At 40.6% G+C, this 13703-nt stretch overlaps 1 protein-coding gene across 2 annotated transcripts in view; it reads left to right on the top strand.

The window, feature by feature from the left end:
- Positions 1-6248: 6248 nt before the first annotated feature.
- The window catches only part of gpr158b (G protein-coupled receptor 158b), a 67956-nt gene continuing 60501 nt past the window's right edge, over positions 6249-13703 (top strand). Inside the window, exon 1 of one of the 2 annotated variants that reach the window (XM_027283761.1) lies at positions 6249-6443. In XM_027283761.1, coding sequence (XP_027139562.1) covers positions 6319-6443 — 125 coding nt within the window. In that variant the 5' untranslated portion in view covers positions 6249-6318. Of the gene's footprint in view, positions 6444-10454; positions 11714-13703 lie in introns of those variants that run through there. The other variant, XM_019259027.2, reaches the window with a different exon arrangement.

Genomic DNA, 13703 nt, shown 5'->3' with positions numbered 1-13703 from the left:
TGAAGCCTTATGTAATAAACCACCGAAATGGATGTCTTAATTAGAAAAAAAACATTAAACCATCAGAACAACATTGACTGCCTACCAGCATGAGTCATTATATGAATTCATTTTAAAAGATAGTAGGATGTTTCATTGGCAGAGGTGTCAAAAGTATTCACATTCATTACCCAAGTGAAGTATAGATACTAGGATTTAAAAAGACGTTGAAGTATCAACTCAAGCTTTTTACTCAAGTAGAAGTGTAAAACTACTGGCTGTATAGGCCCCACACCAAGGGGCCTATAGTGCTCTACACAACCTCCCCCTAAAAAACATAATTTTTCTAAAGACCATAATGACTATAATGTTATATTAAAATGTTAATTTGAAAAATTTGGGACGCACTAGGCTACCTGTTTCAGCCTCATATATGCCCAATGAAAATTAATGCATTTTAGTATAATGCAAATACATTAAAGAACCATACGGTATATGTCTGCTACTGAGCATTAACATGTGTTACATGGACCAGAAGATATGTTGACTAGTTATATGCCTACAAGTATTGTAATGGTATACATGCTATGCTATATATAACAGCACTATACAGTATAGATCTGTCAAAATTAATGATTAATCCAAGTGATTAATCAAAAAAATAATAATTATGACAAAAATACATCAAACAAACAGCACCAGGATTAAATAACAATAAGAGCAACTTTTGCAGCCTTGTGACAGTTTCAGTGTGATGGTGAGCTCTCACCTTTCAGCCATCACTACATACTGTTAATAATAATAATCAAAGAATCTTTGAGGCTTTACATCTGTTATATATGTTAGAATATAAGATTTCAGCAGAGGTACAATCAGGCAACATTCATGATTTACACTGTCATTGTTTGGGAGTGCACACGCTGTAAACAATCCCATTGGGGGATAATAATATAACTGTATTCATGGAGAATGTGTTTGAAAGCTCATAGAGACAAACACTGCTCTAAACTAGTGTTACTGGCAAGAACATTATCGGTGCACTGAATGCAAATATTATACGTGATGGAAAGCAGACGAAAACAAATATGGAACAGATAAAAACTTTATTCCAGCTCCATTTCTTTAATACAACATCGATGTCCTTTCCTATAGTGGATACAAATAAATGACCATCAAAACTAAACCAATTAAAAACAGCATAAGTAATCTTTCACGTCAAAAAGATATATCTCTAACCATGTTTATGTAATTAAAAAAGAAGGCTATAGACAATTGACTATTAACAAAAATTTACTTTAGACTTGATGAAAAAAAAAACTTCTCTAGTGGCAACAGTAGAAAAACTTTCCCTCCAACATAAACTTCTCTTAAAACAACCAGTATTTATGAAAAATAAAAGATAATCAGCCTGAAAATGATTGAACTATGTACAACAGATACTTCCATACTTTACATCATATCTTTAAATGATGTCTTTCTTTCCTTATTCGCTCGTTCTTTCATTCAAGTCACAAAAAACAAGTAACTATTTCTTCCAAAAATGTCCTTGATTGTGAAATGTCCATAGGCCATCTGCCTCAACACAACCCAGGCCCTCATCCACTTGCTATTCTTTCCAATTAGCTCCTTTAGTCTCAGTGAGAGATTATTCCCACGTCCAGCTAATTTATATAGCCTCATAATACTAATGACATTGTCATAGTCATGTTCCAGCTGAAGGCTTTCAGCGGAAGACTCCCTGATGAAAGTTTGCGGAAGAAATTGTGATGTAAGGTCCTGAAAAAGCTTAGAAACTCTGAAACTCTTGAATAAGCCAAGCATTGACATGTCAGCATCTAGTGTCAACTGAATAATATATGACAGCAATTCTGTCAGCAGGTTGGGCATTTCAGAATTCCCATCATCATATGGAAGGGCATCATCATGGGGTATATCCAGGGGGTCAGGATGGTGTTGATCCAGGGTACAGTAATCGGTATTATTGAGCAAATGGTGATGGTTTACATTAAACAAAGCATCATAGCACTCATTCAGAGTATCAGAGGCTTCAAAAAGGGCGTCATCATGGGGTTTATGGGGTTTATGGGGGGTTGTGATGGGGTTTCACTTTTTTAAAGTTTTTTTTTTATCTTCAAAGCAATATTGTATAAGTCTACCATAGTAAACAATTTTAAATGTATTGAGCGAGTTGCTTTTTTGTTTGCTAGAAAAAGAATTTTAAGAAAAAGTTGTCAGCACTTGTCTGTAGACTATTTTTCACTCATATAAAGTCAGATAAAGATTCACTCAGATTCACTCAAATAAAGGGCAAAATTTGTTAAATTTTCTGTTCCATATTTGTTTTTGTCTGCTTTCTATCATGTATAATATTTGCATAACATAATCCAGACTGCATGTGTGCATGTCTTCCAACATTTCAGTGCACCAATAATGTTCATGCTAGTAACACTCATTTAGAGCAGTGTTTGAAAGCTCATAGAGACACTATGAGCTTTCAAACACATTCTCTATGAATACAGTTATATTATTATCCCCTAATGGGATTGTTTACAGCGTGTGCACTCCTGACCAATGACCAATGTAAATCATGAATGTTGCCTGATTGTACCTCTGCTGAAATCTTATATTCTAACATATATAACAGATGTAAAGCCTCAAAGATTCTTTGATTATTATTATTAACAGTATGTAGTGAGGCTGAAAGGTGAGAGCTCACCATCACACTGAAACTGTCACAACAACAAACAACTTTGACATCCATTTTTGTGGTTTATTAAACAATGCACCAAATTATTACATTTTCTTCATTCTTCACAAGTAGTTTGTAATAACTGATGCAATATGTAACAACTTATTACAAAATGCGGCAAAGTTTATTACATATTGCGGTCAAGAATTTTATTACAAAATTGGCATATTATTACAAAATGCGTCGTTATTACATAATGAGGTGAAAATGTATTACATTATTACATAATGTGGCACTACACACCTTAACTGCTGCACATAACTGTTAAACTGAAGTTTGTAACAGTGTGAGTTTGTGAAGGCTAAACTCAAAGAAAACCAGCAAACAAACATTCTCTTCATCTCTTCATACAGTCTGCATTACCAATATGCTTCTTGACCAAACAGTTATTATCACCTCCAGAACTCACCAAAACACTTCATACATGTCTTAAAATAAGCTCATTCAACAACAACAACACTGACAAAAATCATCACTCATTATAGAATAAGAAAAAGACCTTTTCACTTTGTCTGTAATAAAGTAATTTTATTGACTGTAACTAGAACAAATGAGAAATGCAACAATTTGCTTCAAAATCCTTTATTGTTTTTCTATATATTTGACCATAGTAATTTACTTGGTGGAAGAAGGCTGCGTCATCATTGTGCCATCACTAATGTAACTGTCAGTTATGCCGTCATTGTATGAATGGGTGAATGGGATGTGGAGTATAAAAGTGCCTGGGTGATCGGAAGACTAGACAGGTGAAATATAAGTACAGTCCTTTTGGGTCCTTCTGAACATCACATCTTGTCTTCTCTGGCGATTCATCTTGGAAAGTATCTTCTTCAGTGTCCAAGTCTGTATCAGCTATATTTGGAATGATTATTGTTTATTTTTATTGTAAGTATTTATCATCATTCTGTTAACGGGTTAACAGCGTTAGCGTTTGAAGAACGTGCTGCAAATATTTGGTGTTTTGTAGGTGGTGCGTGAATGAGAAAAACAGTTCATGGATTTCAGAAAAATGTGTTAATTGAATTTTGTGTGAAAGAAATGAAAAATAATTTAGTCCATATCAACTACTGTTTTGTTGTGTGTGTGAATAGTTTTGACAGCAATCTAACCTCTCAGTCCTTCAACCCCTCAGCCTCAATGGCATCACAGTACACATCATTTCACACTTCAGCAAAACCAATCTGGTCTCTAATTAAAATCCTCCCGTGCTGTATTGTTTGTCAAACAGAGATGGTGTTTTAAGGCTGTGTTTTGATTAATTATATGATTTAATTAAGTCTCAAGCTGCTCTTTAAACATATACTGTATTTATGCCTTTAAGCCACCGGTTGTTAGAAACAGTCTTGAACTTATAATGAACTATATAACTAATATGAGGGATCATATATTGGTACCAAGGCCAGGATGGGGCTCATTCTTTCTGGATGAAGGCAAATTTAGGGCACTTCTATATGCATGTCTTTGGTTTGGAGGAAACTCCTCTGGAAGCACCTCAGACAGCTTAAACACCCAGGACCTTATAATGTTGTGTGATCCTGTGAAATCTCCCAGTCAAGCTCCTAAAAAATATACCTGATCACTGGACATACATATTTAAGAGGATACACAGGTGTTACAGGGAGAGTTAGCAGCGGCACAGACTACAATGAGGGCCGCCTCCAAACTCAACAGCACAAATCAATATTTCATCTACATGTCCCCTGATGTTATGACTGATTAGCTTTCTGTCAGAGTGGATTAGTTGTTTGTACTGTAGCTGCACAGTGCTGGGTCCTTTTTGTAGTTGAGTTTCTCTGCCAGTAGTTAAACAAAACTCCAGTCTTAGTGACTCAGATGCCCATTGGAGTGAATTTCAGCAAGCATTTGTTTGATTTGTAAATGGCTGATTGGCTTGTGTAGTGACTCAGACTCTTGTCAAGTGTGTGCTAGGAAAGGCATCAGTTTCCACATTTTACTACCTTTAACAAGAGCACCAGGTGTCTATAAAGAGCCGCAACGTTTGAGATAGATAGATAGAAGATAAGTAACCACACACACACACACACACACACACACACACACACACATTGAGCTGACATTTGATGAAATAGATTTTTTCACCAGCCTTAGTTGATAAACTGTCCTTCCTTTGGCAGACTGTACCTAGGGACATTAACATAGTTACAGTTTTCAGGAGTCCGTTTTCATCTTCATCAGGCGACTGCAGTTGATCTGGCAGTCAGAGAATTGGCTTTTTACTTTCAGCCTTATACTATTTCTCTACTTTGAATGTTGATGGCCTGTTTGTATTTCATTCCACCACAATACCGACTGATTTGAGTTGAGCAATTTATCATTAAAGATAAAATGAGAACCGGAGCTTTAAAAAAAATCACATCTTTCTTCTTCTTCATCACTATGTAACCTCCCAGATACCCCACCAGTTAATCTGAGGTGAACTGTCAGTGGTTGAGACATGAGTAGCCACTTTCACATCAAACTCAGGTTAAAGTAAGTCATGAACCGCAGGTTCTAACACTCTTACTGTACTTCCAGCAGCTGCACAGCACCCAAACTATAAAAACATTTTCTACTTATAGACCTTTGATGTTGTTGACAGCTCCAACATTAGCACAGATGGAGAGCCCGCATTTTGCACTGAAGCTTTTAATATCAGAAGATGCTGTTATAACAGTAAACTGCTTCTGTGAAAGGAACACATAAACACCATAATTCATAAGATACACAGGCACAAACTTGTGAGGAATGACTATTGATGTGTTTTCCAGAGCTCCTCGTGTTAGTGTTTGATTATAGATTTTCACTGAAAGGACACGGCATTGTAAACTTTTCTATTGAGCCCTGGTCACCTTTTACTTAACTTTACTTGTTTTAGATCAAATATAGCTCCCTGCTTGGTTGGACAGTGGCAAAGCAAACCCCTGCATACACACACACAAAAAAGAATAAGCATCAGAAGAAAGAGCTTATATGCTCATAAGCCTCTTTTCCTTCCCTTGCTCTCTTCTGAGAAAATCTAAAAGAACCTCTGTGAGAACAGGGCGCGTGGGTGAAAGAAGTACTGGTGCAGCAGCCTCTCTACTGCTGTTGCAATTGTATGGACTCAAGTTGTAAAGCATGCAGATGAAGCAGCAAATGTCTATCAAATATTCATCAGGCCAGGGGAGGCAGTGCAGCTTGTGAAAGAGGATGAAATACTGTAGAGGGGGCAAGAACAGTCACTTTGCACACTGTGATGCTCCCTCGCTGCTTGATACTGTCTCTTTTCCTCCACCTACTTCACCATCTCCGCCACATAAAGACCTTTCTTTGATGGAGCCTGGAGGATTCATGAGAGATCATATGAATAACATCTATTTTCTTGTCTGTATTATCTGTTCTGTCTTTGATTTATCTGTCCCTATCATTTGCTCTGCAACTATAAGGCTGATGCGACACAGTCTGGTGAGTAAGTGTGTGTGTGTGTGTGTGTGTGTGTGTGTGTGTGTGTGTGAGAGAGAGAGAGAGAGTTGTAGATGCTGCAAGGCCAGACGGGCTACCTTCTCCATCAACAGCTGCAGTGAGCAGCGGGGCAGCACTGGGAGATCTCTATGGTCGTCACCTTCCACTGCCATGGCAACGGCCTGCAAGTCACCCCGGGCGAGCTGCACACTGCAACACCCATTTACAGTCTGGGGCTGACTCCTGATGAGCCCTGGAGAATGTCAGAGCAAAAGTGAGGTGGACAGATGTACACAAACACTCACACACAACAACACAAACAATGCTTACACGGGCAACAACACATGGATTCATGTTCAGATTTGTTCATATGTGTATATCTTGTCTCTTTAACTGTGTCTATGTGTATAACATATACACTGTGTAGCCAAAAGTAAGTGGACACCCAGGTCCACTATTATTCTGGAGCTGTTTTATGGTCCCATTGCTCCATTAAAGCAAGACTTAATGCTACAACAACATATTATATATGTTGTAAAGCCAGGTGTACACATCCACATAACCATTAAACAATGAACAACAACAATAAAATTAAAACTCAATACAATACAAGGATCACATGAAGATATTTAAAAGGCCAATGACAGCAGGAACAAATTAGTTTTGAAGTCTCTTGGTCCTGCATCCTGGCAGATTGATAGGGATGGATCAAAGACATACCTTGTACATGAGTGGAAAGTCATTCAGGGCCGTGCCTGCAATTTTACTGTAAGCAATTCAATGTTTTTTCTTTATTTTTTATTACTTTCTCCATTGTGGATTATCAGTGAAGACATCAAAAACATTTCAATAACACACATGGTATTATGTGGTAAATAAAAAAGTGTAAACAAAGCAAGTGTAAGCAAAACAAGATATGTTTTATATTTTAGATTCTTAACAGTAGCCATCGTCTCCTTGGTTGACTGCTTTGCTCACTCCTGGCATTCTCTCGATCAGCTTAATGAAGTTGTCACCTAGAATGACCAAACCTTTTTGACACCGTGTCTGTCCAACATTTTGATTACTGCAGTTTTAAGAAGGCTTGAAGGGCTCTAAGGTTTGAAGTTTGATTTTTTTTTACAAATAATGTTAATACTGCAGAGTTTAACCCTACAATATGTGATATCCTACATGTGTGTAATAATAATCTTCTTATAAGTCAAAACCATCAACAACAGTACCCAGGTTTCTGATCATGGATGTTAACTATATACCTCCTCCACATCCAGCTACTGTCATTTCCACCTGAACGTGAACATACTTTATTTTCTGGCTGTCTGAGCCTTGCTGCATTTACAGTATCGCCCACATACTGTAGCTCCTCCATCTGATCACCAGTAATAAAGAACAAGATGACAGTACATTTATTCTCTGTATTGCTGACTTAATTATTGTCTCAGCTGAAGGGTTTTATTTAATCATTAGTAGATAGACTAGGGGATACAGTAACATAGGCTTTGGTGCAGGTCTGTAGTTTGTTAACTATGGGGAGTGTAAGAGACCTACAGAAGAGGGTGACAGTGTGTGGATAATGTAGTTAAGTCTGATTTTGGACAAAATGTTTAAAGATAGATTTGCCTTATTGAGCTTTACAAACTGCACAGAGTCTGTCCTGAGACCTGGGAATAACTCCAAAAGACCTGAGGTAGGGCAACAGAGGAGGGATCCCTCTTCCAGCACAGACAGACACACAATAGATGTTGCATGCACAGAAGAGACCAACAAGGCTTCAGGATGTGAAAAAACATGATGTTTGGTAAAATGAATGACCATAATAATGCAGTTGATAAATTGGGGCTTATTTTTTAGAACTAGTTGAGAAAATTGTATAGCATATTTAATGTTTTAATAATTATATGAATGTCTTTTGTTTCACCAAAACTTGGATAAATCCTGGTATACCAGATAGCATCATTCAACCAGGTGACTCTTTTTCTGTATATTGATCTAACAGAACAAAGGACTCTGGGCAAGAAAAAGGAGAAGTGTCATAAAGTGTGCTTTATAGTGAATAAGGATTGGTGTGACAGCAGGAATATTAAATAATATCCAGTTTCTGGACTATCAAATGTAGACCGCACTTTCTGTTGAGAGGATTTACATCAGTCATCAATACAGTGCTCTACATCCCACCTCAGGCAAGTACAGCAGCTGCTCTGTCGGAGCTTTACAAAGCTTTGAACTGCTCACAGACCAGTAATCCTGATGCTGTGCTCATTCAGACTTCAATCAGGTTCATTAAGAAGGTTATGCCTGACTTCCATCAACACAAAGAGTGTACCGAAAGAGCAACAAACACTCTCGATCACTGCAACACGCCATCCATAAATGGCTATAGAGTAGAATGTGGCCATCTTGCTGAGGACAACATAAGTAAACAAACTTCAACACATGACCCCAGAGATGCAAGAGGTCAGGAAATGGAGAGAAGCTGCTCTGCACAATATGATCTGGAGCATGTTCTAGGACATCACTGAGTCTTTAGTGGAGTTAATTTGTTAAACAACAGAAGCAACTGTTCCCAAAACAGTTAAATCAATTCCACAACCAAACACCATGGATTATCAGAACCATCCAGGATGCCATGAACTCACGCACTGCAAGGTCTAGGAACTTCAAAGTTTTTGCCGACTAACTAGTTTGTAATGATATTCAACCTGTTCCTGGCTCAGTCTGTCACACACATGCGTCCACAATCATTCCTCCAAGAAAACAAGACCAGCCGGCCTGACAGACTGCCGCCCAGTACTGATGAATTGCTTTGAATGACTGGTCAAGGATTACATCTGCGCCTCACTACCTAGCACACTGGACCCACTACAGTCTGCTTACTGTTCCAACTGATTATCACAGGGCGCCATAGCACACATCCTCCACACCACCCTATCCCATCTGGACAAGACGGTTCAGCATTTAACACCTCACTGTGGATATGGATTGGCAGACCTCAGGTGGTTAGGGTGAACGTACACAGCTCATCCACCCTCATCCTTAACATCGGAGCACCCCAGGGCTGTTATTTAAGACCCCTGCTGTACTTGCTATGCACACAAGACCGTGTAGCCACTTTTGACTCCAACACCATCGTCACACAGCTGGGGTGGGCTTGATCGCTGAAAACAATGAATAAAATAATCCACTAAGAATAAATAGAATAGATACCTTATATATAATACAACCACACACACACACAAAGGGCTCATACACATGCAAATCTGGTGGAGTGATGGGAAGCCACATAGCAGTGCCCTGGGAGCAGTTAGGGGGCACTGAGTGCCCGGGAGGTACCTGGCGGAGGTACTGGCACCTGTTCAGCTACCAGTCCATGTGTTGGTCAAGGCTGGACTTGAACCAGCTTAGTCCCAAGCCAAGTCCCTATGAACTCAGCCACTGCTGCCAACAGTCATGTCAAGACTACAACCATCCATCCATTATCTGCAGCCGCTTATCCTCATCAGGGTCACGGTGGGGCTGGAGCCTATCCCATCTGACTTTGGCCAAGAGGCATTATGACAACAACCTCCCCCTGAAAGTCAGCAAGACTATGGAGATGATAGTAGACTTTGGGAAGATGCAGGGGAGGAATTACATCCCCCTTAATATTAATGGGTCCTCTGTGGAGAGAGTGGACTGCTTCAAGTACCATGGGGTGTTCACATCATTGAGGGCCTTAACTGGACTCTGCATTATGTCTCTGTGGTGTGAAAGGCAAGATAAGACAGAGGCTGTTTCAAAGTCTCATTATTATTAGTGATAATTGCTATTTTCTTCTATTAAGAATGTACAGTAGGAGCTCATTAAAATACACTCCATTATAATCAATCTTTTAAGATTATATGTGATAGATAAATGAGTTATGTGTCTCCATACTTCACGCACAGAAAAGTATATTCAGTGTAATGCAGGTGTATAATCGTGTTTTGCTGGTCTCATTCTATTTCTAATTTTAGATGTAGTCTAAATGACAGGCTGCTCCTCCATCCTTATCACTGAGAGCCCTTCTTCATCATCTTCATCACCATCACCACCCTCGCTTTTTCTTCCTACAGGCGCTACTTTCAGCACCGGACAGCTCCCGTCTTTCCCACGCTCCGCCCACCTCCGGCATGACAGGCAGTGAGAAACAACCACACACAACGGTGGGCGACACTTTAGGTGGCCTATTAGGGTTTTATTGGGAGGGACGGAACTTCAAGAACAATTTGCTCCCTTCCTCGTCATCCTTACTCCTCTCACATGGATTTCTCCGAGGAGTAAAGAGACCGAGAGCACACTGAGGTTATTACGACGCTTCACGTGAATGGATCGCAAGCTGGTGAGGAGCCAGTGTTGTTTCTGTGTGAGTTAGCAGGCTGGAGGGTGTGCAGCTTCTTTGGATCAGATAGTGGTGCTGCACAAAACGGAGAAGAAGAAGAAGAGGGGGGGAAAGTCTGCGTTTCCTCTTGCGCGGATAAAAGATGTAAGGGATGAGAAGTGGTGGAGTCTTTTCTAGATCGATCATGGGTATGAATCTGAGGACATTCTCTCTGGTGTCTTTCTTTTGAGTGTCTCCAATCCCGTGAAGCAGCACAAGAAGGAGAGTGGATTTGGTTATGCTCGCCACACTTTACCAAGTGTCCACGGTTTTCTCGCTGCGCCTGTGAAAATGGCTCTCCTGGTCGTCCCGCTGCTTCTACAAACAGGACTCGTTTTGGGATCGAACTACGGTTATGTGGAGTGGTCGGATAATGACCGAGATGAGAAGCACCCACCAGTCTTCAGCACCCAAAACATCAACAGGGAGCCGCCCCACCACCCGACCTACTACTCGGTACCAGCCACCGAGCGCGCGGTGGTAGCGCACAAAATTGAGGAGGACCTGCCGAGGGTGGTGACTGCTTTCCTGCACAGCGGGGACTCCTCGGCGTTGAGACAGGTGAACTGTTCGCGGAGGTACGAACTGAGCAGCCTGCGAGGCGGCCTGCATGTCGCCTCCCACTACTCCCTGCACAGCATCCTGGACACTGTAGCGCACGCCACAAACTTCCTAAATATGATCCTGCAGACCAACAGGTCCAGGGAGCACACCCTGCGGAGGGACATCCACTGGTATCACGCGTTGGTCCAGAGTATCCTGGAAGGGGACCCCAAAATCCACAGGGCGGTGGTGACCTTCCATGCAGACGCGCCGACTCCTGGCCCCCAAGTTTTCCTCCAGGCGACCAGAACCGAAAAGGAGGTGGTGCTGCAGGACCTGTCCAGCTCTGCGCACCGTCACCTGAACAGCAGGAGCCCGGAGTTCGAGTGGTTTAATGAGTTTAGGGACGGGAGGAGACCACACATGCACAGAAGAGTCCTGGAGGCACCGGGCGCCAAGAGTGGAAATTATCTCCTGGATAAAAACCAGATCAAGTGGTCGGCACCGTACCTGGAGTGTGAACATGGGGCGTTTGTTCCTCACTGGCTGCTCACCTTGTCTGCTGGCTTCTATGGATTGAAGAGCAACTCTGCACCTGAGTTCAGGTGAGAGAAAGAATGTGAAAAAAGAGAGAAAAATGCAAAACATGCAGCTTGTGTTTGATAAGTCACTTTTTTTATCCTCAAATTTCATATTACACACTTTTTAGGGTACAAACATACAGTGTGAACTTGCTTTTACAATTCAGCTTCACAATCAATGACACTCAACCAGACCTAAGTGCCCCACATTTGACTGACAGTAATGCACTGTGAGGGCTCATGTAAATATGTATCCTGATCAACTGCAGCCTAGATGAGAGAAACAGATGGTATAAGAAGAGGCTTCACAGACACCGATAGACCTTTCTCATTTAATATGCTCACCTGTCAAAGCACAGCTGTGCATTTCTACTGCTGCATCCCACCGTCTAATGTACACTGCAGGCTTTACACAGTGTGTTTATAGCTGAAGGGATCTACACAAGCAGCTGTGTGTGTGTCACTCTCTCTCAGATAGGTGCATAAAAATCACACAAGGACCTCATATTTCAAGGCTGCAGTCCAAGAGTGTCTCGAAAAGATCAATTAAATCATGAATAAACAATGAAAGATCACAAACTGCAATATGAAGCCACTCCGAAATTCAGGTGCGCTAATCCCTTGCATCTGTCTGTGTAGAGATGTATTATAGACACAAGCTGTCCAATCCAATACCGTCACAGTGCATGTTCAGGAAAACCTGAGAAGGTTCGTCCTTGGTGCCAAACACTTTCTTAATTTCTGGAGCCAAAATTCTACCACAAAGCCACACCCACATCTCCTTACACCTCCAGCAAAATGTTGAGTAAAATCCACCTTAACTGCAACTAGAGCATAAACAGGCAAAATGAACGTGGGTGACATTTTATTTGGATGACACATGAATGTTGTTCAGTGGTTTGTAGGCAGGAGTGTGTCGTGCTTGTGATTTAGGCCTCAGGTTGGCACGCATCCACCCTGTTGACGTGTCCCTGAGCAAAGTGCTGCATCACTACCTGTTCCAGGGACAGTCACTCTTGGGTTATGGAGCTTGTGACATGGCCAGGAGCTGCTAGTGGACATTTTTGGGAGTTGTACTGCGGTCACAGCAGCATCCGAGTGTGACGACGATGACTGCAGCGTTACCACAGAATGACATCGTGCTCTTCAATTTTAGTTTACATGGCAGGATATGTGCTGTATGGGAGAGACTCTTAACTTCTGAGTTACACATCAGTTTCAATTTGCTTTAACAGCTCAGCCACATTTCTGGCTTTGATGCTCTGTTTGTCTCGAAAAAGACATACCGTGTGTCTGTGACATTATGTCATGTGCCTGTCTAAAACCATCAGCACGCTGTGATGAGAGGAACAGGAGATCTACTTGTGTCAGTTAATGTTAGGTTTCATGAATTGAATTTAATGAATGAATTCATAATTAACCAACTGACCGTTCAAGCTCAGCTAAGAGGTATTTTAAGTGAGACTTCAAATAACTGTGACATTTTACAAGTGACTTTGTGACAGGAAAGAAAACTGGATAGAGAATAATATGTCCATTGGTTTTGTAATATAACATGCAAATGGTGTTTATTACCAGAGGCATCGTTATCATTCTTAGATCAAAAAACTGAAAGGTTAAAGAACAGAGATAAGTCTTCTGATTGAAGAAGAAAAAACTTAATTTAATTGAAAAAATTTAAACTGCTGTGTAAATCAATGTAGCTTGACACTTATTAGCTTTTTATGGCTCTCTTAGTCATATCACATAGTATTAATTGATGCCAAGGTGTTCATCTGTTCAAATGCGAGCACAGTTGTTGCGATTTCATCCGAAGCATTACTAGGAATTTTTGCACGTGTTGGTGTAAGGCTTAGAAGTCGAGTTAATTCATATATTTGCGAGGAGAATACTAATACTAAAAAAAATATTACTCAACCTGAGAGGAGACCTAAAAATGCTAAGGATGAATTTTCTCTACCATGCTCGAATGCCAACATCTCCAACACAGCTGCGAAAATTGAATCTGCTGATG

Source organism: Larimichthys crocea, chromosome X (genome assembly GCF_000972845.2).
Source record: "Larimichthys crocea isolate SSNF chromosome X, L_crocea_2.0, whole genome shotgun sequence".
In the NCBI taxonomy this organism is placed as follows: Eukaryota; Metazoa; Chordata; class Actinopteri; family Sciaenidae; genus Larimichthys; species Larimichthys crocea.
The sequence above is the reverse complement of the archived record's forward strand: the minus strand, read 5'-3'. Positions and strand labels throughout refer to the sequence as shown.